The sequence below is a fragment of the Montipora foliosa genome, chromosome 1 (assembly GCF_036669935.1).
Source record: "Montipora foliosa isolate CH-2021 chromosome 1, ASM3666993v2, whole genome shotgun sequence".
Lineage (NCBI taxonomy): Eukaryota > Metazoa > Cnidaria > Anthozoa > Scleractinia > Acroporidae > Montipora > Montipora foliosa.
In genome coordinates, this window is record NC_090869.1 from 21,958,485 (window position 1) to 21,985,010 (window position 26,526).

The 26,526-nt window shown below is 39.6% G+C and overlaps 1 protein-coding gene and 1 pseudogene across 1 annotated transcript in view; both read right to left on the reverse strand.

The window, feature by feature from the left end:
* Positions 1 to 8,411, reverse strand: LOC137993332 (uncharacterized; annotated as a pseudogene).
* Positions 8,412 to 10,243: 1,832 nt separating this feature from the next.
* LOC137993312 (uncharacterized) overlaps positions 10,244 to 26,526 on the reverse strand; it is a 16,767-nt gene continuing 484 nt past the window's right edge. Inside the window, exons 2-5 of the mRNA XM_068839076.1 lie at positions 22,431 to 23,506; positions 15,931 to 15,979; positions 14,470 to 14,607; positions 10,244 to 10,467 (exon numbers count right to left, since the gene is read on the reverse strand). Coding sequence (XP_068695177.1) covers positions 10,244 to 10,467; positions 14,470 to 14,607; positions 15,931 to 15,979; positions 22,431 to 23,506 — 1,487 coding nt within the window. The remainder of the gene's footprint in view (positions 10,468 to 14,469; positions 14,608 to 15,930; positions 15,980 to 22,430; positions 23,507 to 26,526) is intronic.

Here is a 26,526-nt window from a genome sequence, read left to right on the forward strand (position 1 = left end):
TCTTGTAATGGCAATTTCTCGGCTTTAATAAGACCGTTTTTAAAAAGGACTTTTAACGGCCTACAACTAAATTTTCAGCCACTGAAAGATTGAAAAATGTTTTTTTTATGTCCACGCCATCTTCTTGTTGACGCCATCATGCACCTAACTCAAATTAACTGACATCCAGTGCACTTAGTTCTTAGCACGGTTGACAAACAAAACTTATAATAAGAAGTACCGGTAAACAGACAACTTGAAATGTCAATAACTCTATGCAAAAAGGTCCAAAACAACTATTTTACATAAAGCAAGTACCAGTATCAGAACTCCAGTTTTAAATGTCAAGGCAATTAAGATAATTATTAATTCTAAATCTTTCCACCAAAAGGTCTCTTAAAGTAATTACTTTGTACTCCCTGCAGGTAACTCTTTTCACCTGCTTTTCATTCATATTGCATGTGAAGATATTTCCTTTGGGGAGCAGAACTAATAGTTTCTGTCAAACATTTTCTTCATGGTAGAAAAATATTCAGTACCAATTTTATAGTACAAACTGAAACAGATATTATCATTTAGTTGCTCCATGATACATTGAGACCCTTTTTGCACAAAAGAAACATGTTTTGCTGTCTGGTAAAGGTGTTATTACAAGGTGACTTAATATGTAGAACATTTGAGTGGTACTTGAATCAATCCCCAGCATCTGAACAGAAGTTTCTTTTGATAAGAAACTTAAGTTAGTAGTAAGGGGTCAGCGGGGCAGAGTGGTTGGGCTGCTTTCCTAAAAGATTGGAGATCATAGGCTCAAGACTCCTTTTGATAACAAACTGAAGTTGCTGCTGGTAGACTCCGGGTCAATTTTTTGTCTTTCCTGCCAGTGGGGATTCTGAAAGGTCGTTCAGTTCTGCTGTATCATTATAATATCAATTTTGTTACATCAGCCCTGAAAGGCTCCTATGGAAAGTGGTCAATTAATTTGATTTGCACTTAGAATTCCTCTCTCTCTTCCTTTTGCACAACTGAGAAAAATAAACAAAATAATGTATAGATTTCTGCAAACACATCTACTCTCTTGCTATACTATTGTTAGCTGGTGTTGCAAAATTTAGACTGCCATTGAAAGTAATGAGCAGTTTATGTATGATTTTTGGATTTTGAAGTCAAAGTGTTTAACTCAAACTGTATAATTATTTGCTACTAATTTCATTAGGTCTTAAAATGGAAAAGGACTAGCAGGTCAAATACGCTTGTGCATATTTTCTAGTCCATTCTCTGGCAATTCTGTCAAATACTTCTCTGTCCTTTTCACAGAGGTAAGCAACTTCAGGTTCCATTGATATTTGACAATAAGGATCCGACATTAGGGATTGGATGCTAACCAACACCTTGGGTATTGTTAGAGCTAAACTCCAGTTATGCTGCAAAGTGTCCAAACCGATGTCACCATGATAACTAACATTGGGATGATAAATCCTTGTGATAAACTTTACAATTGGTGGTCTCATTGGGTAGCTCTTGGGAATTTCCAGGTGCAGAAAAAACAGGCCCTCTTCATAAGGACAACTGGGTGGGCCTTTGATTGATGCCTGCCAGTAAGACAAACTACTGTCCAGTGGGCATGCACAGATTCCCTCTGGGGGATCCATTTTTAATCCTTTTAGCTCGCTCTTAAGCCTTTTATTCCGCCATGAGTTTATAATATCATCTTCAGGGAAATGCTGCAAATATAAAGCAGAAGAAACTTTATTTAAGCCGAAAAAATAATCTTTGCTACTTTTCAAACGTATGGCCAACTGGCTCAGTGATTATCAGTGAATATTCACCAATAATCACTTCGCATTCGGTGAATAATTGTTAAATAATCAAATCATACAGCGGTTTTCAATTGAGTGTCGGAAGTAATTAGAGAATCACTTTGGTTTGGCATTACTTCACTCAGTGATTGGTTCAAAGTTCTCGTGCCACTTTTTCAACCAATCGGAAGTGAAACCAAAACCAAACATTTTCCAGTGCTTTCTGTCGGCTACGTGTAATTACTTTGAGTTTTGATTGGTTTACTGGATTGTCTCCGTCCTTTTTGATTGGCCAAAGTAATTACTTTGGTTTTGGTTTTACGACACTCATTTGAAAACCGCTCTAGTAGCAAATCATCCCATTGAGGCTGCCTGAATTTTTCAGGTATCTATAAGAGACAATCGATGCTTAAATTGTCCAGATAAATGTGGGAATCACTTCTTACTACCTTTTGTCCAAGTGATGAAAATATTGTAAGATCATTGCTTTACAATCTCTGACTGTGTTTCTACTAAAATAATTTGTATGTCATGCTTACTTGAACACATCCTTGCTCAAAACATCTCCTGCATGTAACACCTTGTAACCTGGTTAAAACAAAGGTCAACTTTAGAGATATACCTTTAATAAGTATAATTTGCATTGCCCATCCTCACTGCATGAGATTTTCTGCATTTCCACCAAGTTTAATATGACCAAAAATTATTTTTTAACTGAACGGTTGGTGACCTATCTTTTTGGGGGCATTTTTATTCCCCTCATTCTGCTCCAGTGCCTTTAATAATGCTTTAACCCCTGAAGAGGCCCAGCCCCATTGACAAGTAAAATCGTCTGGTGCCATAGTAAAATCTGTAGGTGCCACTCTTTATGGAAGGGAAAAGGTTGTGACCCATTGACTCCTGGTGGTTCCCCATTGACAAGTAAACTCATCTGGCGTTAGATAGTCTGGCTGGTTCAAAGGGTTAAACTTTCAAATAAAAATGTTTGTGAGAGAAAAGAGTCCATACTTCCTTTTTAACTCGGAAAATGGCAAAGCCATTTCAGAGTTATTGGAGGGGAGCTGGATGTCACTCCATCCATCAGATTCTGTAAACATTTTATGTGTATCTGTTGACTAGTGCATAGTTCTTGCACATATATTGGCTTTGTGTGGTAGTAATGGAGGGCAGTAACTTACATAATAATTTTTGCTTGTTTGATAAACATACACCTTTCTTCAGTGCCAAATTACAATACTGTAATAAATATTAAACTAGGCTGCCAAAAACATACAAAATTTAGGAAGTTAGGAAATTCAATATAGTTTCACTGGAGGGCACATTTTGAAATCAGGAATGGAACTGGACTTTGAATTAAGGAATTTTGGAACAATGTTTTATTGGAAGGAAAGAACTGGACCAGACAAGGACTTGGAATCAAGGAATGAAGTTTTCGGATCTTGTGTGCTGAAATGAAATCATTGTAATTTTGGAAACTCAGATCGACAATTTTGATTTTGCTAAATGATTGTTTTATTAAAGGAAACAAGTGAAACTGTGGGATTTGAACAGAGTCTCTTAAAAAAAATTCTGAAGAAGTACATGCTCCTATCCTCAAGATTGTGCTCAAAGATTTTTCTTTCTCTACCCTTATCCTTTGCTCGAATGCACTTCATTAATTTGGCTGAGATTACTAGTAATATTGATTATCATTAGTGCGAAGGGACAGCATAATTGCAGGTTATAAGGTCTGTGTCAATTAACTGTCCTCTGAACATCACTGTTAATGAACATTCTTACAAAAATTATAATTGTTGCTGTTACAGTAGTTACAGTCGTCACAGTTTTCACCACTGGTACACGATACATCCACTTCTTGTTTGAGTCAGATATGCTACCAACCGTAACCTAATATGTATGTCATGACACTGAGCCAAACAAAAAATTCCTGACATTTTTACTACATTTAAATTAAGAGTAACTCAACACTCATCTTTGCAATACCCACACTATTATTGCTGCATGAGATTGTCAATGACCAATTAATTAGTGTGAACAAGCTCATTCCTCAGGTCTCTTCTCTCCTCCTGTGGGGGAAGGGAAGAAGAGAGGCCCTTGAGAACGAAATTTTACAGTTGTTTGCTCCAGTCACTCAGTGACTTTCATGTAGCCTATGAATGGCTGCGAGGCTGCCAGTGACCTCATATTAATTCAGACCTCGAGCTCACTGCTTTTATCATGTAAATTGAGTTGTCGTAATTCTTATTAGTTTGCCTTGACATCAGAAAAGCACAAAGGTATGCACCAAAACTGGGTCACCGGCAGCCTCACTTCCATTCTTAGGCCAGATAACTGGCTGGAATAGAAGGGAAAAAATCAAATCACTTACATCTTTATGTACAGTTTCTGCCAGGATTTGATTGTTTTCTTTGATTTAAAAAGTGGCCACCTTGTAAGCACGTGCTGGCGCCACTGGTTGTGTTCTCCTGCAAGTTCATACCACCAATGACAAACTTGACCCACCATACATAGAGAAATATCATCCAGGAAGGAGAAAATCATGAGAAGAACTAACAAAAGAAATCAATCAATCAATCAATCAATCAACATATTATTTTTAGTATAATCTTATTACATAGGTAATTATTGAAAATTCTCTGTTGTGATTGGTTGTCATTGAGGTGATTATTGCGCTATAATCACCTAAGTGGTTTTTTAAAGTGGCCGCAAGATCGGCCAAGATTTTGCAGGTTGCAGGTTGAAATTTACCGTGACTGTTACATGAATAGCTAACCTTGGGCCTAATTAGGCCTAGAGAAACGTTTTTAGGCCTCATTAGGCCTAAGGTTAGCTATTCATGTAACAGTCACAGTAAATTGCAACCTGCAACCTGCAAAAAATACCTGCCCCCGCAAGATGTTTTGTCCAGGTGACAGAGGGAGAAATTAATTGTTTCAAAGAAAATGCATATTATTTTTTGCAATAATCACCCATGTAATTAACAACTACTCAGTCACCTCAGGCTTGGTGAATAAAAACCGAGACGAAATTCACCGATATTCACCTTGCCTTCAGCTTTTAATACATTCGTTAAATAATAAGACTGATTTACAATATTTGTTACCCACAACTAGCATAGCTGTTTGAGTTGGGTGACACTAAAACATAATAGAATGAGCTCAATAAATAAAACAAGAAAAAAACAACAACAAAAACTGATGTACGTATGAATATTGACAAGATTCCTAAATTCAACATGCCATTGACACAGTAACCTGAATGTTTGCTTTAAATGGCACTGTATTGATTTGGCTCCATGCACAGGTATTAGAGACAGTCAGATCAGAGGATGAGGGCAACTTCGAGTAAGAGTTTTCTGTACTGAGCACGAGCATTAGGTTTGGAGGCTAACATTTTTCAAAGTGCACATGCTCAGAATGGAAAATTCGAACTCATAGTCGTCATCCAATTTGGAGGTCCCTATTCTCAGCTGGACTGATAGGTTTGAAGGACACCATGTCCAAACATGCCCGTAACATTTGAAAATATTTCCACATGAATAAAAAAAGGCACTGAAAATACAAAGGTATCAGCAAATTTGTTTGGCCCTTCACAGGAGAGGTCCTATACAAAAAGGTGACTCAAATCAAGAATCATGAGCACTGTCAGGGATGGCGTGGGGTACAGGGATGGCGCAGTGGTGAGAGCACTCGCCTCCCACCAATGTGACCTGGGTTTGATTCCCAGACTCGGCATCATATGTGGGTTGAGTTTGTTGGTTCTCTACTCTGCACCGAGAGGTTTCTTCTGCGGGTACTCTGGTTTTCCCCTCTCCCCAAAAACCAAAATTTGATTTGATTTGCGTTAACTTGTTGATTTCCCCGATTAGTGGCTCTAGCGCTAGAAGATTGGACACTTAAATAAAGTTCCTTTCCTTTCCTTTCCTTTCACTGCACAAATCTCTTCTTTTAAGCTATAAGTATCTTTTCCTGGACTTTGTTTACACCTTTTGACTACAAAGGAAGCTGGGCTATACACTGTAGATCCTTGCAAGTCTTTATGAATGTGTGAGGCAGACATGATATCTTATCACCAATCCTGGCCCAATTTTTATGAGCCTGAACAGTATAATATAACAAATAATTATACTCTTACTGCCTTAAAGTCCACCTACATACTGCCAGGCCATTTTTAAATTTCTGTTGGCTTACTTGCAGCTTCAAAATCTTTTATAAACTAGTGATTATAAATTATGATAGTCTGATTTGAGTGCAATCTGTCGCCCTAATATAAAGTTAACAGTGAGAGACAGGCAACCCTGTTTACAGGAAATTTCATTGGTAGTTACTCCTCCTCCGCCTGAAAGTGAAACTTACAGATTTTTACTCTTATGCCAGACACTTTTACTCATCAATTCGGATGCTTTAGTTGTGAATGGGTTAATGAAGAAACTTCATTCCACAGTATCACAGTTTGAAAAAGCCTGAAAAGCCAAAAGAAAAGTTGTTTGTTGGGGGGCAAAGAGTTTGTGGCCAGGATCAGACTTGGTGCACATGTGCTGCGGCCACGCCAAAACGCAGACTGCAGACTGTGCAGACTGTGCAGACCAGGCGTAAAATATGGCATTACCCTCACTATTATTGAGAGCTAATTATAAACAGGCTCACCTGAATGTTATTTAGGCTTAATTAGGTTAAATGAATGTTATTTAGGCCTAATTCAGGCTAACCGAATTTTCATTTTACAGACAGTCTGCAGTCTGCGTTTTTCAGTGTCCCCATGTGCTGTGCCTTAAGGCACAGGCACTAACCTGGACAAACCCTTTGTAGGTGCCAGACGGCACCACCTCGAGAGATTCTTTCCCCCCATTACTGAGTATGGAGAATGCTAAAAGAGGGAAATTTTGCCTAGGTAATCAAAATGTTCAACATATTGTAACCAGTTAATATGGGCACCAGCTGTCTAGACACAATCTATTTTGGTGCCTGTGCTTTGTCCAAAGTTACCTGGGAAAGGGTACTAGGATTCCCCCTTAAGGTTAGGGTAACTCTAGTGCCAGGGTTACACCATCTTCCCATGCCAAGTTATATTACATTCCGGTAAGTGTAAAATGCAGACTGAGGTTATAATTTAACTGTTGAAAAAGCCCAAACATCTACATGTTCCAGCACTCGGCAAAGTCCCTTTTTGACTTGTGGCTGTTTCTGCTTAGGTGGCCTCATACACCACAAGCCTTTTTAGAGACATCACCGCCAAGCCGGCCACTTCTGCTGGAGAGAACAGGACAGCCACAACACCGGGGACTTTATCCCCTACTCTTCTCAAATAGTGTTTATCCTGAGTGTTGATCCGGCCGGGGTTCGAACCCGCGACCTCCTGCATGACAGCCCGATGCTCAACCAACTGAGCCACTGGTGTGCGGTTAGGAAACCCATTAGAAATGCTAACAGTTAAGCCTAAATATTGTTTTAGGCCTAATTAGACCTAAGGTTAGTATTTCTAAGGGGTTTGGGCTTTTTCAACAGTTACTTTATTACCTCAGCCTGCATTTTACCCCTGGTCTGCAGTAAGCAGTCTGCATTTTACACTGACCGTATTGCATTCATTACATGGGAAAAGAAATATGTGGCCCATTAGGCTACTACCCTGACAACAAGTTTACCCTCTCTCCTGGTACTGCCTTCATCGTTGCATTTGACAGTCAGTGATAACTTATGAACGCAAAGCTTACTTTCTGGTGGCAGTGCCTCAACCATATCATCTTTGACAAGATTTAGTTCATTTGCAAGACGTTTAGCTACGAGCTCTGGTGCGCGAATTCGTTCATAAAGCGATAAATATGGCAGCTTATATGTTGTCGAGTCATTTTCCGCAGATCTGATCATTACTGGATCGTTTCCTATCTGCAGCAAAGGGCTTTCGCTTTCGTGTTCGCAGTCATCTGATTCCACCAAACCAAAACCTGCAGATGAAACAGTGACTTCTCCATCTTCAACTTCGATAGACTGCGACTGAGAAACCACCTGCGAAGTTGCACATTGCTCTCTTTCGGTTTGTCTTGTGCGAATTTGCAAAGCGTCGGGATACAGCCATACAGGAAATCATGGCATAATGCACAGTATGGTCCGAATTCCGTGCTGTCATGCTGTATTCCACATATGCGACATTCCTTAAATGAGATATCGAACTTTGAACACATTTTACAAGCCCCTTCCTCTTCTTCGTCACAACGCTCATAGCTTCCCTCTGCAGTGTCCAAATTCGTTTCGTCCGCCATATTGTTTACATTGGAATGGGAGTGGAAGATGGGAATGAGAAGAATGGGAATTGAGAAAATGAAATATTGTGGGTGGGGGTTGATCCTTTATCCTGTGACGCATGTTCTTCACTATTCTTTCATCACAGAATTAACAGGAAAAAATCCTGTTTTCACTTTAAAATAACTAATATTTACTTGTTTATAATGTTGATCCCTTATCACGAAGAAGTGACGTAGCTTCTTCTTCTTAACGTGCGACCCACCTCCCTCTCATAAAATTCTCGTGATCGTGCAGTGTAAGAAATAAGAAGTGCAGGTATTAACATGAAAATGAATATGTAAGCGTAAAATCAAAAATGTTTGTGCAAGTGGTCAGCATATAATTATCAAGAAGATAGTCCCACATCCGGTTCTTGAAGGTTTCTAGACTTGGGGTCAGCACAACAGAATCTGGCAGTTTAATTGTTTAATTCACAAACAAGTTCACATGCCAGTCTTACAGAAAGTTGGCAACTTAACAAACATCTACAGTGCAACACAGCACAATTCACAACACTTAATACAAAAGTAAACTACTTTTCATGTCATGCTTTTAGTTAATTTAATTTAAACTATATTTATAAACTAACGCAACAGTGCTAACTACCGCTCCATTACATACTAATTGCCACATTTTTCTTTCTGACCATGAAGGCCTCTTTTTATGTTGTTGCTTTGATTACACCTTTCATTACAGTTAGAATCTGAAGTTCAAGTTTCAATCCAAGGTTTCATTGTTCTACCTTTCTCATATAGAGCAACCTGGGTGAATCTCTCACAGTACACATTGCTTTTACAATGACTTACTAATTTTCATCATTTTTTAGTTTCATCTTTCACGGTTCTCCTACACTTGACGGTAAAGGGGTTACCCTAATATTATCAACCACAGGAAAAAAACAAAACTAGTGATGAAATTAAATTTGAACTTCAGACTCTGCATTAAAAAAGGACAACTGTTTCTTTGCAACTTGCTGCGACATCCAGCAGGCTTTCACAACCTCACAATGAAACCTAACAATCCAGGAAGATTTAAGAAAAGCAGTGGGATAGCAGGAGCAGGTTTGGTCAAACCCTTAAAGAACTGAACTTTAGAAAAGCTGTCCTTTTTTTCTACAAGGTCACAACAGCAGTATGTATTGTTCACTTGGAATAAGATTTAATTAGAGTGGTTTTACCTTCTATTTTGGCTTTATATGAAGTCATCTCTTACCTGGACCGACTAGAAAGTTACAAAATCCTGCACTTCAGTTTAGAAAACAGAAGGCTAACAATACGAATGTTTCTCCGTATTTATAAGAATAAAATTAAAAGGCATCCCAGTCGACTCCGAAAATGATTGAAGTTACAATAATTAGATGAGATATTCCATGCAGTTTCTTGGGAAGTGCATTTACTGCCTTCATTTTGCCACTTCACTAAGTTCAAAATTCTGCCTCAAAGTTAACAACCCCTGCATATAATCAAAAATGTCCCCTTTGCTAACCCAATGTTCCTAGGTGCGAGACTTAAGGCGCTTTCCATTTGACAGAACTGACCCGCTAGACCGGGCATTTGGCAGGACTAACTCTACAAGGCCTTCAAATTAACATACTTCGAGGATAATATATACTCCTCCAGAAGAATGCGAGGGATTATCATTCAAGTGTTCCTTCAAATTGTTGCATTTTCTTTGCAAACGGACAGGTCTGGCCGGCCAGTTCTGACAAAAGGAAAGTGCCCTTAGTAGATTTACTCTGACTAACGCCAATAGATTTTACTTATCAATGGGTGGCCGGTTAGCAGTCGATATGCTGACTTAAAATACTAAACATGCGAACATACGGCTTTACAACATTATAGAAATATATACACAAGGTTTCTTGCCGATTCAAAAATTCTGCAAACATTTTAAAAATTTAAAAACATCATTCAAAGGAGAATGCTTTGGCCATTAATTTAGAAAGAATTCATGTATGTATACTTAATGTATTAAATAAAAAAATTTAACCCCAAAAAAAGTTGTTTGTTCTTAAGTGCAATGCTGTTCTCTGTGTTTGAGGTGAAGCTAAATTTTGCTAAAGTTTAGAAAATCTATTAACAGGCCCTTACGGTATTTCTCCTTTGCTGCAGATACAGTGATGTTTTTCAATACCAAAGATCACAGGAAGAGAAATTTTAGGTTTAGATTACACCTTTGAAGGATATAAATTTATCTAGGAACAACCTTAAGAAGACTATCACAACAATGCAGTTTTTTCTGGAGGTGACTGCACTCTTCGTTTAAATGTTTTCGCTTAAGAAGTAGCCTCTCCTTTTCATCTAATGTTGTCTGGACCTGTTTCTTCAATTCTTCAAGTTCGGTCATCAAACTTGTTATTCTGTTTTTTTTCTCAGCTAATTCTTTCTCCCCTGATTCTAGTTGACTGTTTGTTTCTATGTGAAAGAAAAAAACCAAAATAAAAACAATAATCATTCCTCCATTTGAGAAATATGTTCTCATAAATTAGCTGCTTATTATTCAAATCAGAAACTTTAAACAAGAGCAACCATAGGTGATAAAATTACATCAAACTAGCAGGCAGATGGTACCTTGCAGAAAACTGAGACCTTGGTATATTCTGGCAATCACGCAAACCTCCTATAAAGTATATTGCCCAGTAGCTGACCAATACCAGTATCTGACCAGTTAAAAAATAATTTCAATGTTTGCAACGCCCTTATTTGTTGTTTCCGAAAGGCAACTGAACATCGAAGCTTTGAGATGCAAGTTTTGGCGGGCTTTCAGCTTTAGGATCATGTGCAGAGGGTTCCGTTCTGTTCAGGTGATTGACATTTTCATGGCTAATATTTATGCTTTTCACTGCGCAATAAAACAGCAGTTATTGCTGTGGTTGGATACTAGGCTCCCTGGTCAGAAATTGGGCAGCAATGGACATCTGTAGGAATGTAAATTCCACTGCAGAAACAAAGGTTAAAATGCAAAGTTTGTTTTCATCATGTGACAGACTAAATTGATTGTTTCAGGGCCACATTACACAGCTCTTGCAGCCAAGGAAGGAAAATTATAGCAGTTTTAACTGTAGTGGTCAGATACTAGGCAAAATACTGTTACTAGTTCTGGGGTAGAGCAAAGTGGTGATCAAACCCATTTCAAATTGGTAATTTGTAAAAATATTGAAGATCCGTTACCAGGATTCATGCTAAGAAAGAAGTAAAATCGTTCTCTGGTAAAAAGTTTTGAAAAAACTATGACCTTTCGACAGACTGAACTGCTGCCTTCAATGGATAAAAATGTGTGAAGCCTAAAAGCGAAAGAAATTTAAAAATAACGAAAAATTCGCATAAATTATGGGATAAAAGCATGTAGTAGAAAGAATGTTAAAAATGCTAAGAAATTTAGTGTTTCTTTAAGAGAATGTGATATTGTCTTGCCCCAACAGTTTTTGCCGTGTGCCATGACTCCAATGGAGTGGGCAGCCACAGTCCAATGGAGTAGGCAGCCACTCCAATGGAGTGGCCAGTCATGGCACACGGCAAAAACTGTTGGGGCAGACAATAATTCGTGCCTGCTCCCAAGAAAATATCACATTCTCTTAAAGAAACACTAAATTTCTTAGCATTTTTAACATTCTTTCTACTACATGCTTTTATCCTTTAATTTATGCGAATTTTTCGTTATATTTAAATTTCTTTCGCTTTTAGGCTTCACACATTTTTATCCGTTGAAGGCAGCAGTTCAGTCTGTCGAAAGCTCATAGTTTTTTCAAAACTTTTTACCAGAGAACGATTTTACTTCTTTCTTACCATTTGGTAATGCTGGAAAAAAATGAATCCCATAGAGTGAGAATTGAAATACAAAGTTACATATTGGTACACAAAGTGAATGCCACCCTTCTCGGGATGGTTTAGAAAAAACTGAATTAAAACAAAGAGCACAGTCAGCTGCCTTTTACAGGGGCTTTGTCATGATATTTTTGAACTCGCTGAAACTGCTGGATACATAATGTGATACCAGTAGGCTAATGGCAACTTACTGATAATTGCAAGATTGTTAACCCTTCCCCAACTGAGAGTGAGACGTATAGAATTTTCTCTAACTCCAGACAATTTTAGTCCTCAATTTTCAGCACTTTAGGAATGAAAGGGTTAATAGCGGAGCTCCACACGCCAAAGGCACGCGCGCGGAGCACTATGGGTAAGAAAATATGTTCACCCATCCGTGCCAGAAAATCTGGTTTTAGCCACCATGCAACCATACGAACATCCACCCCCGCATGTATGCCAATGTGACCAGTATCACATGACCATATTGCAGGCTTAAGTTTGGAGCTCATTGAGGTGGCCATACTCCATCTAGTTTATAGCGTACATCTTTGATTTGGATATCCATGTTATGGTCAATTGACACCTGTCAAAACAAGGTACCTGCTGACCAGTATCACATGACCATACCACGGGCTCAAGTTTAGAGTTCATTGAGGTCAAATGTTTTTTTTTAAATTGGGTCGCAGGCACAAGCCACTGGATAACTTATTGTAAGAATAAAAAACCTAGGAGATCCGCTTTTAGGCTTGGCTAAGGGGGCATTTACATAAGACCCGGACAAACTCAGACTGGTATGAACTTGTATGTAACCGGTATGAAATTTTTGCAGCCGTTTACATAAAACTGGGACAAAATGCTTGGTACCTGGTTTCAGGATGAAATGATATGTTTTGTCTAATAAATATATGGCTGACCCGGTCTCATGTAAACAAACTAGACCCTCTGTGAGGGTACACTGGGTTGCCTGTGGTACGTGCAGCGTTAAAGGCAAATTTTTTCAAGTTGGGGGGTCATTAATTAACAGTTATTCGCCGAAGGCGAGGTGATTATTGGATTCGTCTCCGTGAATATTCACCAATAATCACCGAGCCTGAGGCGAATAATTGTTTTAGTATAAATAAACAGGTGATTATTTCAAAAAAGAGAAAAAAAAAACATTTCAACCCGAAAATCATCTTCACTTACAGTGGCAAAACGACTACTGGCAGCCATTTTGTCCTTCGAGGTGATTATCGGCTGATAATCCGAGATAGCGAGCCAATGAGAGCACGCGATTTTGTATAATCACCTGCGTATTTACCCTAAGACCATTTATTATATGGCTTGTGTTTGTAGCCCATATAATGCGCACTGTGATTGGCTAATTGTGACTGAATTGTAGGGCATTATTCTCCCGTAATGCCCATGGACCGATTACCGGCTTGCAAAAACAAAGCAAAAGGTAATTAAAAAAACATATTTCCAACAGCGTATAACTTATTTACAGACAACTGAAACATTTCATAAAAGCGAAAGTTGAACGAAAAAATTTAAGAAAAATAACAGTAAAAATGTTTTCCAGGCAAAATTTGGTTGATTACGAATGTCTGGATGCAAAACTAAAATTTTCTGCAATTTATCTGCTTTCTTGGACATAAATTCAACCGAAAACTGATGAAGCACGAATATTTTTAGATTTTTGGGAATAATCGGATTAGCGATCAATGCGTAATGTGATAATGCAATAAAACTGTCAAATTTGAGACCCGTTGCGAACGACAAAAGAAGCGATCACATTACGAATAATTAACCTCTGTTTGCCAAAAACCACCCAAATAACCGATTTTTCGACAGAAAATTCATCCCAGAGGATAAAACTATTCACTGGACATGTAATAAAGGTAAATATGTTTGAGCGAAAGTGAAAACAAGCGAATATTTTGAGGGAAAACACAATTATGTGAGATCAAAGGAAAATCTGTTTAAGACACGCAATTGTACCGCTCCGAAAATAATTTTACCTTTTCAGCGATTTTAACGCTTGAAATTCCATCCAATCCACCTGGTCTAGTCTTTGAATTCACTATTATCGCTGCCCTACGAATCTTCAGTGTTCTACGTAACAGCACACTTGGTAAAAGACGGCTCAACGGGAGACAGATTGTTGTTGAAGTCCATTACTCGTAGCTTTTAAGCTTGTTCAGTATCCAATTGACTTGCCATTATTGAGCTTCATAAGGGTATATTTTGTTCAAAAATCCACTAAAACGCCATTCGCGTTACATGACTTTCGACGCCATTGCCGTTTAAGTTAATCGTTCTACTGTGTCCACCAGAGAAATCTACGCATTTCCCACTACCCTCTCGATCCTAAGAAAATACACGCAGAAGGCTCTATGCACAAAGACACCACTTAGCAGGGGAGTGACAGGCAAGACCTTTACCGACACGGAAAATAAAACCCATTTTCCCAATGGGATTGCCATTGGCAACCCAGTAAAAGGAAGAAATGTATGGAGGCCGGTAGGAAATCATGCCGCTATGAGTTCGACCCAGTCCCATGTAAATACCTCGTAAATCTATATATCACCTAATCACACATGATACTAAGGAATTAATGTAATAACATACTTTTCACCAATTCCAGCTTATCAGTGAGAACACGTTCATCTTCATTTCTTGCTTTTTCTGCAATTTGAGTCAGATTTTGAAGCAGGCCAGCCCCTTGTAAGAGCGAGAGGACAGAGTTTCCACTATCGCAAGTTAATTCTAAACAGAATGGAAGTGAGAAAAACACAACTGTGTCAACTGTGCCTGAGAATTTACTGTCCCTAGGTGATCAGTGATTGTTTGTCACTAAACATTTCTTTCTGGTGGAAGAAAAGGACAACTAAAGTTATAATAACTTCATTCAAAGGATATCGTATTGAAGTTTCAAAGGAAATTCTGTTGACGATTATAAGGTACCAGAAAACGGCCCTTTGAAATATATTACATTTTATTCAACAACAAAACAGCAACCCCTGAATAGTTGTGGCCAAATTTTATAATGAATGCATCACCTGTTTCCAAAATAAGTCTTGAGGCCACCATGACAGGGAGGAGGCAGTATGGCCCAGTGGTTAGGGCACTTGTCTTGAGATCAGGGGATCCCCGGTTCAAGACCTGCTCTGACCACTCGTTGAATTTGTTCCTGGTAGTCCCTGGTTCAACTTCTCAGCTGCACTTGTAAATAGCCAACTGGTTTGCCTCCAGCCAGTTGGGATTCTTAAAAGTTTTTGTTGTTGTTGTTCTGTTCCGCCCTTTTCGATCATTGGCCCTGAAAGCCCCTATGGGGAGCTGTCAATTAATATTAATTATCATATGACCCGTACAGCCCAGCGCGCGCTTTCATTGCAAAACTATTGAGAAAATCCCCGTATGAGGGCCGTACGCGATGGCGCAAGCAGGGCTGGAAAAAGCCGTCCGGCCCTGCTAGGATCGCGTACGGCCCTCATACAGGGATTTTCTCGATAGTTTTGCATTGAAAGCGCGCGCGAGATGTGAACTAAAACAACTTTGTTGCAATTGCTATATAAATCCCGACTTTTCGGTCAAAACGAGCGACGTCAGTGAACATTCCGAATTTTGTTACCCGGAAAAAAAAAGGGCAAAGCGCGGTCGTCATATGATAAAATGCTTATTGACTGAGTTAGGTCAGGCTGGACGGGAAAATACTTGGCCCTCGGTCATGGCGCACGGACCTCGCTGCGCTCGGTCCGTACGCCATGACCTCGGGCCAAACATTTTCCTGTCCGGCCCTCCCACTCAGTCAATAAGTACATAGTATGTCTGTATGCATGACTATATGGAATGCTGTTGAAGGTATCAAAGCCAATGTCAATACCAGTTAAAACTGTCAATAGGGAGCTCAAGCACACAAAGTTTTTGAGCCAGAGACCGCAACCAGAAGTGAACATTTTGCATGCCAGGAGAGTTGTCTCCCAGATTTTTAAAGTAATCATCTCTTACGGGAAAATATATTTACCAATATAAATGTGTTTCTCTCAAGACAAGTTGAAAAAGGAGAATAATTGGTTATAAGTTATATACCTGATGAAGATGTTATCTCAGACATTGTTTCCTGTTGGCACCTTTCACACTATTTCAAGGAAAAAATCAATGGAATTTGAGTTATACTGGAGTACTGAAGCAAGCACTAGCATTCAGTAAAATAACCTATTCAGGTTGTAACATGCCTTAATCCCATTGACCCTCTAATATAACAGATTTTACTCTGTCTTGCTCCAGGAAACCACTATTAAATAACTATGAATTTTGTTTGTTTTACTAATAAAAATGAATGTAATCAATATTAATGGAAAATGAAAAGTTAGAAAATGAAAACTTTTTAGTGAAATTTGATTATTAAGGAGGAACATGTTTGTGTAACGTCCTAATTTCTCAAGGCAACATTGAGCTGGTTCCCTGTCTGCTTTAAGGGAATTTGTAATAAGATTAAGTGGTAAAGTGAACAAAAGTTCACTGATTTTAAGGAAATTAATTCATTGTTTATTAATTATTATTTTCAACAGCCTCAAAAGGCAACCTCAAAAAATCCACTACCAGGAATATTATCTTTATTTTGCTTAGTCATAAAATTTTTACTAAAACCAGCCACCACCTTTCCTTGAGAGAGAGTAAGTTCTGTCTGTACTGACATTCTCATGGTGGAAATGGGTTGCTTTGATAAACCAGTAAGAAAGCTAATTCAGTTTTTTGTTCACAACTGCCTTTTTTTTCAAATAGACAGTATTTACAGGCAGGTCCAAGCTTTCCCCAAACCCCCAAAAAACTGCAGGTTACAGATCTGAAATGCATTTGGCCAATTGCGCAATATTGGTCAAAGGTCATCAGCTTGGTTTATGGGCACTTCAGGAGTGACCATCAGTGTCATTAATTAAGTTGTACGTCTTTTCATGCCTCCCAGGGGTTTATCTGTGAATTTCACATGAGCATTATTTTTTCATCCAGATTTAAACAGGTCTCGTACCCATGGCTCTGTAATTGGACACTACTTTTATTTCCCTATTAGCAGAGGTCTCTTTTCTTTTTGCATTCTCTGGGCTGATGAGTACAGGAACATAGACCTCTGCCATTGGTCACGACTCACTATGATCCAAATGCCGTTAATAACCTTGGACGGCACTCTTCAAGCCACATGCCCCATGATATGTTTGCTAACTGTGACTTGAGCCTACTGTGCCCTGCACATTCCTTTGCAATAAGTTGGCTGTTTAATTAAGTGAGTTCAAACAACATGAAAGTATCATGTGACGATTCAGTTGCTAAGTAACTGCCAAGCATGCTCAATGCAGTGAGTTTTAACCCATGGCAGAGGTCTATTTTCCCATATTCATCAGCCCAAAGAATGCAAAAAGAAAATAGACCTCTGCTCAGTTTTATATTCATGAAGAGTTGATAGATAGTCTATTCTCCACTATACATGTATATCATTGTAGGTAATATACAGAATCGGTAAAAAAGAAGAGAAATGGGCTAGAAATGGTAGAACTGACACTATGCACCATGAAGTAGAACAAACCCATGCCCTATAGAAGAGCGCGAGTCAAGTGACAGTATTTGAAAAGTATTTGAAAATGACACCATGCAGAGCACTTTCCCGCGGACTTCTGGGACCGCTGTTACCTTTAAGGAGAAAGTATTTTTCACAGACCACCCGCTCCTCTGATCCAAGTTATTTGCCCATGGAAAACTATTATTTGTACGTAATGGGCCCACTTGGTCTTTCCCGTGCATGTTTATATTCGACGTAGGGTTACAGACCTTTATACCCACCATTACAACAATCTCTAAGAAAAACATTGCGCGCGCGACAAAGGAATCCACGAGGTGAAGCGCACCGTCGTCTGCAGAACTACAGACCAAGCTTTTTGGCGTGAAAGAGACCGACGCGCGTTAACTTTAAGTTAATGAATATTCTTACTCTTACGTGCACAACGACTGTCATGGTACCGGTGCTAGAGCTTTGTGAACAACGCTCGCCTGCAACTGGACTTGTGGCATTTCTAATGCGGAAAAACAGCACAGCATCGCTTTAAACTATAACAAAAGCTAGGAAAGTGATCGAATGAAATGCACAATCGGCTATTGAATATTAATCAGCATCTTACTTATTCATTGCCGAGGATGTCGGTCCCACATCAAGGGGCCCGGCCGTCGCCGCCATTACATTCGTGCACTAAAGCTCTGGGGTCTGGTAAGGAGCAAGTATTGGCGCCCTTGCTTGCAGCCGAACAAAGCACTTTTTATTTAATTTTTCGCATCATCGCCGGGCATCATCGTCAATTATTGTCTGAGTTCGTCCTTATTTTCTTTCAGATTTGTTCAGTAAGTTTACAACTGCGATTTTCATTGCGTCAAAATTAGGCCATCTCTCTCTTTTTTTTCGATGCTGCGCCAGCATCATTGCTCCGGAGCCTGGAAAACAGCAAGCCGTGAACCCAAACTTAATATGGCGGAAAAGTTGGTTGATGTTATTGTAAAATTAAGACTAGACTGCAAAACAGTCGTTTTCTTTCATTTTCGGAAGGCGCGAAGCGCCGTAAGCGTGATCCTCGCGTGTGAAGCGCGCGAGCCTCACACGCCTGTCTCTCCCCATTCTCCCTCGCCGTTTCTACACTCGCTCCAGACCTTTAGTTGGAATATTTACTGCGTCTCTTGTGTTCGCAAAAAATACGACTGTTTTGCAGTCTAAATTAAGACAACATGGAAAAAGGGATCAACCACTAAAACTCCTATGCCACATAAAAATGGTTTACTACGTGGTTACTTTTTTTTTTTTTTGGAAAATGGCAAAATTTGGGTCGGTCAGACGACGCTAAACGGAGAGGATGTCCTTAGAACCTCTGCACGAGATCTCGTCTGCTCGATCGTTTGTTCATCCATTCTCAGCAGCATGTTCCCTGCTAGCAGAGCTCTCTTTTCTTTTTACGTTCGCTAGGCCGACGAGTACAGGAAAAGAGCCCTCTAAAAGTACCGTGGCCGTGGGTAGCCTACGAGCAGCCCCACTCCCTCGGAGAGCCTGCTCGGAGGCTAGGCCGTGGGTCGAGCAATGTACGGCACTCTTCAACCTTCTTGAAACCGCATGCTGGCCCCATGATACGTTTGCTGACTTTGACTTGAGCCCGCTGTGCCCCGCGCATTCCTTCGTAGGTACAGTAAACACCGGCATATAAGAACTAGTGGATTAAGAACATCAGGCTGAAATTTGGCCAATAAAGCTCCATATAAATAAGAACAAATTCAGCCTGATAAATAAAACATGTTCTTAATACAAAGGGAAAGGGTATTAGGATAAGGAAACAATACAGTACAGTACCTCACATCAAAGTACTATGGTGTTTAGGACCATTACAACTATAAAATCTATTACAAAACAGCATTGTATGTTAATTAAACCTCTGGTAATATATAATTTGAAGTATTTCTGAAACCAACTTTAAGAACATTTTAAGGACACTTTCATGCTGATTTCTCACTAAGCACCCCTTAAGGACGGTGCCTACTAATTCAAAGGTATTTTTGCGTGGGTTATTGAAGTGTTAGTGAAATCCAGAAAGAAAATTGGGGGAAACCACGCATTTCTGAAAAATGCGTGGTTACCCCCAAATTCCTTTTTGTACAACAAGAGCACTTCCTCAGTTCTGCTTTCTCCGCATAGTTTTAAACCGGGCAAAAATATCCGTGTATTAATAAGCACCACCCATAGGAAATCCGAGTATCTCGAGATGCGCAGAACGTATGCGCAATAACAATAGTGGGCACCGTCCTTAAATAACAACACGATCAGCCTTAGACCTGAAAGAAGTGTTCTTATATGCGGGTGTTTACAGTACTTCATGTATCCTTATTATAGTGTATTTAAATTAAGGTATTCCCACGCGCACCACGTAAATACCATTGCACTCCCCTATACACACTTGTATACCCATATGTACCCACGTATATCCCCATATACTGTTAACGTTAAAATTAAGTTGCGCGTTAATTTCCGCGACCTTAACCACCATTATTTTCCCCAAAATCTGACCTACTCCAGAGATTCTAGTCACCTAGCCAAACAATAAATTTTATTTGCGCACTTTATTTCACATCAATCTTTCACATACTAAATCGTTGACTGTACTTCAACTGCATTTTCTTCGTATTCTCAACAAATTCTTTTTTTTTGGGGGGGGAGGGGGAAGGAAGGGGGAGGGTAGCAGACACGTTAATTTCCCTCATTTGTAAATTCTACCCCTTCTTTCGCGTTCATTTAACAATAGAATTAGAGGCTTTGGACTTTCCTTGTCAAACTAACTTCTGCTTAAGAGAAAGTACGGCCTAGAAAGAGTATCTCTGAATTGAAAGTTCTTTACCTGTATTGTCATACTTGACCACTCATTTGGCCAACAACGCTTTAAAAATTGCAAATTTTGTGTATGCAAACGAGGCTATTGTGTAGGCATATTCAAGGATTTCTCCGGGTGACTAGATGTAAACTAATTATTGGATTGAATTGGTTTCATTGGTTCGAATTGGTTGACTGACATTTCAGTATGAAGCGAATGCCACCAAGACCATTACTCATATACCTGAAGATCCCGCTTGAAGTCCTCCTTGGTAAAATAAAAAATGGCGAGTTCAGGCATTGGGGTTCGGATTTTAAAAATAGATATGCATTTCCCATAATTGACGATAACAGTCAATTGTCGATGATCGTCATTTCAGAGGTAGAGGATGGACTGTTCTGTTGCTAAATCAGGTTATTGTCAGGGACCGGGGTAAAGTAAAGAATTCTTGTCAGTTTTCATGTTTCAAGAAGACCGTTGCGTACGCAGTCAATTCGCTTATTGACGACAATTCGTCACATCGCATCTTTCATAATTACGCTTCGGAATCTGCAATGACCTCTCAATAAATGAAGAGACGACTACACAAGAGAGAAAAGAACAGAATTCGACTTCTCCTCTCTTCAGCACGTTGTCTAGTGACCGTCTACTTTGGTGGGAATTTTGTTCTTGATCCGGTCCGAGTTTTGTCAACCCGATCCGGTCCGATCAGATCCTATCCGATCCGATCCGGTCCGGTCGCGGTTTTGCCAAGGGCCCCATTATTTACCTTAACTCTTCTCACAGAAACGTATTTTAAGCTTTCAAGCAAAACTAACACGATGACTTTGTTACATTTGTAAAAACAGAACAGTATGATTTTCTAGTTCTTTTAGACCTTTGACATGAAAACTAAGGCATTAGCCTCGAACTAAATTCTTCCCTGACTGATCTGGAAAAATGAAATCCACCCGAAAATGGAATTTACATGTATGTTCGATTGGAAACACGAAGTTAAGTCTACTTCATCGTTTCTGATGTCTAGTCGTTGTTTTCGGTTTCTAAGAGCAAGTCAATAACGTGCTGTACAGGAGTTGATACATCGCCCTACAGTTATGCAAGATTTTTTGCTTCGCTAGTGGTGGTCCTGGTGCTATGCCCTTTAGAGGTTTGAGATGGTAAGGTCCCTATCACCAACCCTCACATAGCAAAAATAAGGGAGAGTAATCAAAGTTCCCCTTACAGTGAGATACATGTATCATAAAACAGTTAAGAAGCATCACTGTGACAATATTACAGGCAAGGCAGATAAGCTTAGAAACTAAGAGGTTTCAGCATATTAAAAATTTTGTATTCCATTAACCAATAATCCATAAACCAATGGTGAAATGATAATAATAATGATAATGATAACAATAATTATAATAAAAGCTTAACGAACAGCTCTTACCAACACAAGTATGACAGGTACATCAGACCAAATTAACAACAAGTTCAGAAAGGTACTAGAGAGCCTTGTTCACATGCTGGTGGGTAGTTCATTAGTGCAGACTAAGTACATGGACAGACATGCTGCTATTTTTTTGCAATGCTACCTTTGTTCCTCCTTCATTTGGTAACCACAAGAGGAGCCCAAATCAATATACGAGTTGACAACAATTCAAGCATTTTGGGATTTGCCTGCGTATGCAGGACACACATTCACCCAAGCCAAAAATGGGTGAATGTGTGATTTATAGTTCACAAGGCAAAGAAGGTGCTTGCTGTGGAAATTAGCAACCCTTGGTTGAACAACAATGTGAGAAATGCCACTGAGAAGACAGAGAAATACAAACAATAACAATTATTATTATTGCTGTGCAAGCACCCAGGCTACAAGATCAGAAGAAAATGATTGTGCTGTTGTTCAAATGAACGAGGAGTGCAAAGGCCTGGAATGGCCCTGGAATGGCCCTGGAATGAGGCTATGTGGTAAAGCTAAATACCATGCAATGAAGAGGGGAAACAATGTTAGTCTCAAGGCATCCAGGACAGGTTTGATACAAGAAGAGAAGTTGGGCCTGGAAAGCTTGTGAAAAATGTAATAAGCCCTGCTCCCAATCTCTGAGCCTAGAGCTTAATTATTACTTTCATGCTGCACTTAGTCCTTTAGCATCGCATACATTATGAGGAAAGCTACCAGAAATCAATCCATGCAAAGTACAGTATTTCCACACTTACTTTATTCACCTTTTCTTGCTTGATGTGGACTATGCAGGAGTATGGATGTATCACTGGCATCTGTATGTTGGTAAGATCACAATGACAATGCTCAGAGGTTGCATCTCTTTGACATGGAGGGCCAGCTTCACCTGTCTGTGTTGACAGAACATCATCAACAGTCTCTAAAGCAACAATGTCTTGAGGGAAGTTTGGTGACTCTACAAGAGACGTTGGTGCATTTTTATCATTCAAAACAACATTGTCTATGGGATTTGTAGCAACAGCATCTTTTGGCCCGGAAAGGGCATCATTTTGGAAATCACTGAAGGCATCTGTGATAGGCAAACAAGCTGCATTGGGAGCATGTTGAGGGACATCTTCATCAACACTTGTAGGACTAGCTGCACTCAAGGTGCTCTCATCTGAACACCCTAAGGATGGGGCATCTATACTAATGGAGGTGTCACAAGGATTTCTATCATTACCACCATGAAATGGTTGAATTGCATTGTCAAATTCCTTCTCTTCCTGGAGATTTACAGGTGATTCCGGGGGACTGTCAGCATTGTAGATTTCCTCATCATATTGTGAACTTGAAGGCGTCCTTTTCCCACCCTCAAAGGAAAGGATCTTGATTATTTGGGAGAGACCATTATTCATGGCAAAATCCAAGGGGGTCAAGTTCTTATTATTGACGATTGTTACATCACCTCCAGCATTAACAATGGCATGGAGGGGAACAAAGCCATCTTCATTTTGCGCAAGGTAGTGTAGGGCTGTGTTTCCAAGATGATCCCTGGCATTCAAGATAAGAGCAGTTTTTCCAGGCATATTCTTTGCTTGATCCACCATTGCTTCTAACCATTCTGAAAAATAATCAGACTTGTTGCTGGTCAACATCTCTTGTGCAGCTGCATGAAGTGGAGTTTGCATTGCATTGTCCTGTAAAAGAAGACAGTCCTTCAGCATGTGAACTGTTTTGTTGATCCTGTTAGTAAGGTGTCTTGCCCGTCTATAAGAGTAGTGTAAGTAGAGAACACATCTATGAAGTGCAGTTTGTCGAGTTGCTGATGAGCAAACAGTTGCATTGAAACCTAGCGAAAAAGAGAATATTCAGCTGTTACATGTACATGCCACAAATACCAGTATGAACACACATCCCAAGCACTGTTCTCAATATTAATAAACCTTGCTAAGCAAGCAAACGACCTTTAAAAGAAGGGATTTTAACTTACCTGGAAAATTCACTTTGACTCAGGTTAGTCAATACAAAACAAGAAGGCACACAGAGACTCAGAAAAGAGACTCCATTTGGTTCAAATTAATTCACATGGATGTCTAAGTTTGAAGGAGATGTCTGAAGGAGATGTCTGAGATTCAATGGTGTCGTTGCCAGATGATATCCTCATACAAATTTAGTTGGCAAACCTCGCTTTACATAGATCGATGCCCATGCCTGTAGCCAGAGGGTGTGTACACCTTATTCCAAAATGGCTGTCATTTAGTATTTTTTTTGTTTGATTGCAACTCATTCAAGGTTAAATATTCTTTCAAATTTTACTTTTGAAAGTGAGGTCAAAAGGGCCAATTTGCAATCAAACAAAAGAATACTAAAATGGCGACTGGCGACCATTTTGGAATAAGGTGTATGGGGTGCATTCCCTTACTCTCACAGACTCCAAAGTTCCACCTTTTTGTAATCAAGGTCCTTTAAGAATGCAATTGACTAAAAAAAGTGATAGTTAACCCCTTAAAGCCCAAGGCCCACTGACAAGTAAAATCATCTGGCGTTAACACAGTAAAATCTATAAGTGGCCACTCGGAGTTAAAGGGTTAAAAAACCCATTGTATTTTCTGGCAAACTAAGACTAAGGGCACTTTTTTGTCCAAAGACCTTGATTCAGCATCCTCACTCTTTACTTGCACAAATCCCTTAATACACCTCTTTTACCCCACAAAAATGTGCACAGGCATTGTTTTTGATTACTGTTGGGACATCTTTATGTCCCAGGAGAACTTGCAAACAATGATTATGCAATTGTTTTTCTTTGGGGCAGGAGGGGGGTGGGGGAGGGGGGTAAAGAAGTGTATTATGGGATTTGTGCAAGTAGAGAATAGACCATTTTACAGTTGTAGCTAAGCTACCTGGTGTAAGAATGAAAGCAAGGCTGCCAATCCCAGTGTTTTGATACAAACCTTTGCACTTTTGTTATGTTAATTAGAATTACAACAACACAATTTACATGATAAGAGCAGTGGGGGCTGTATCAATACAAGGTCACCGGCAGCCTCGCAGCCATTCATAGGCTTGGTCGCTGAGCAGACAACTGTAAAATGGGCTATTGATGTTGGATAAGAATGCCCAATAACAGAAGTTATTTAACAAATACCTATGATCAAATGTGGATAGCCAAACACCAAACATAGCCACAGATACCCAAACCTACTTTTTTTGTATGACACTGCATTTTTGCCAAATGTCAACATTTATAGTATGCACGGGAAATGCATGAGAATTTTAATGAGCCATCCAGTGAGAAGATATCGTTCTCATAGTATATTAAAATATGTTATTTTAGCTAATATTAATCTTAGAATACTTTTATCCTTTTATTGTATTGTTTATCAGTTATATTTTTACCATTGTAAACTTTGTAATGTTTTAGCACAATTCAGCCTATTGGCTGCCATCTATCTATCAAGTGAAGCTATGATCTTTGCAGTTGTAAACACAATTTTTGCAATTGCGCAGAGAAGCCTGAAAAATTCAGGACTTCAACGGGATTTGAACCCGTGAGCTCGCGGGAACATGAGAACCCACAAATGATCAGCTCCCAATGTCAGTGGCTTCATAACTAAGTTGGTTAGAGCGCCGCACCGGTTTCGCGAGGTCACAGGTTCAAATCCCATTGAAGTCCTGAATTTTTCAGGCTTCTCTATGCAATTGCAAAAACTGCGTTTACAACTGCGAAGATCATAGCTTCACTTGATTTGATATCCACAGTTCATATATGATCCAATTCATATATCATTTCATTGTTCTGTCTATCTATCTACGGTATCTATCTATCTATCCCCAAACCTCACCCGCAGCCACACCCCCCCCGGCCGGGACATAGCGGGGCATTTGCGGGGAATTTTCCGTTATTTGACGAGCCAAAGGGCTGCAGGTATCTGCGACTTTGACCTCTTTTGCACGTCATCCAAGAACAGCGGGGGAGTGGACCAGGGTATTTTCCACCGAGGTAGACTGGGTCAAGAATCGCTAGTCCGGCAAGATGGCGGCTTTATGCCCATGAAAACAAGGTGAAGAGACTCCAGAAATTGTACAAAGCCCAGAGGTAGATGTGTTTGTATTTGCCAACAAGAAGAATTTGGTACCATGATTGCATGTGAGAATCCACAATGTCCAGTTGAATGGTTCCATTTTTCTTGCATTAGAATCAAAAGAGAGCCTATGGGACACTGGTATTGCGATGAGTGCCAACTGAAGGTTGGCCAGGAGTAGGTCTTCAGTGGAAACAAGAAGGTGGAACAGGAAAGGTAAATGTGTTCTTTAAACCCATTCTATGAAACAGTGTGTTTTTTCAAATTTTGAAATACATTTGTAAACTGCATTTACTAACACTGAACCCTCTTCTACTAGCAAGTAGAATTTAATGTTCTCTTAAATGTGAACAGTAGACTATAAAGTCCACCACAAACATTTTATACCATTTGAAAAGCATTGTATGTGGTGACGTGTGTTACTTGACAAATAAAGTTTAAACCATTTACATTAGCTGTGTCTTCCACTCAACAAGAGCGGGGGATGTAAGCGCGGTCGTCACCTTCAATAAGAGGAAAATCCTGACCTTGGGGTGCCGGGCATTTTGCAACTTTAGAAGTGAGCGCTTGTCAAATGCCCCGCTATGTCCCGGCCGGGGGGGTGCGGGGGTTTACATTGACTGGTGCATTAGGGGCAAGATCACGCCGTTAACGCGTCACGAAAGAGTCATGCGTCACATGTCACGCAAAACATTCTATAAACCTTTCATACAAATCCATTGTGTCTAAACGAATTATAATATATATCTATCTATCTATATATATCCGTGGAACGAAGAAGGCTTTC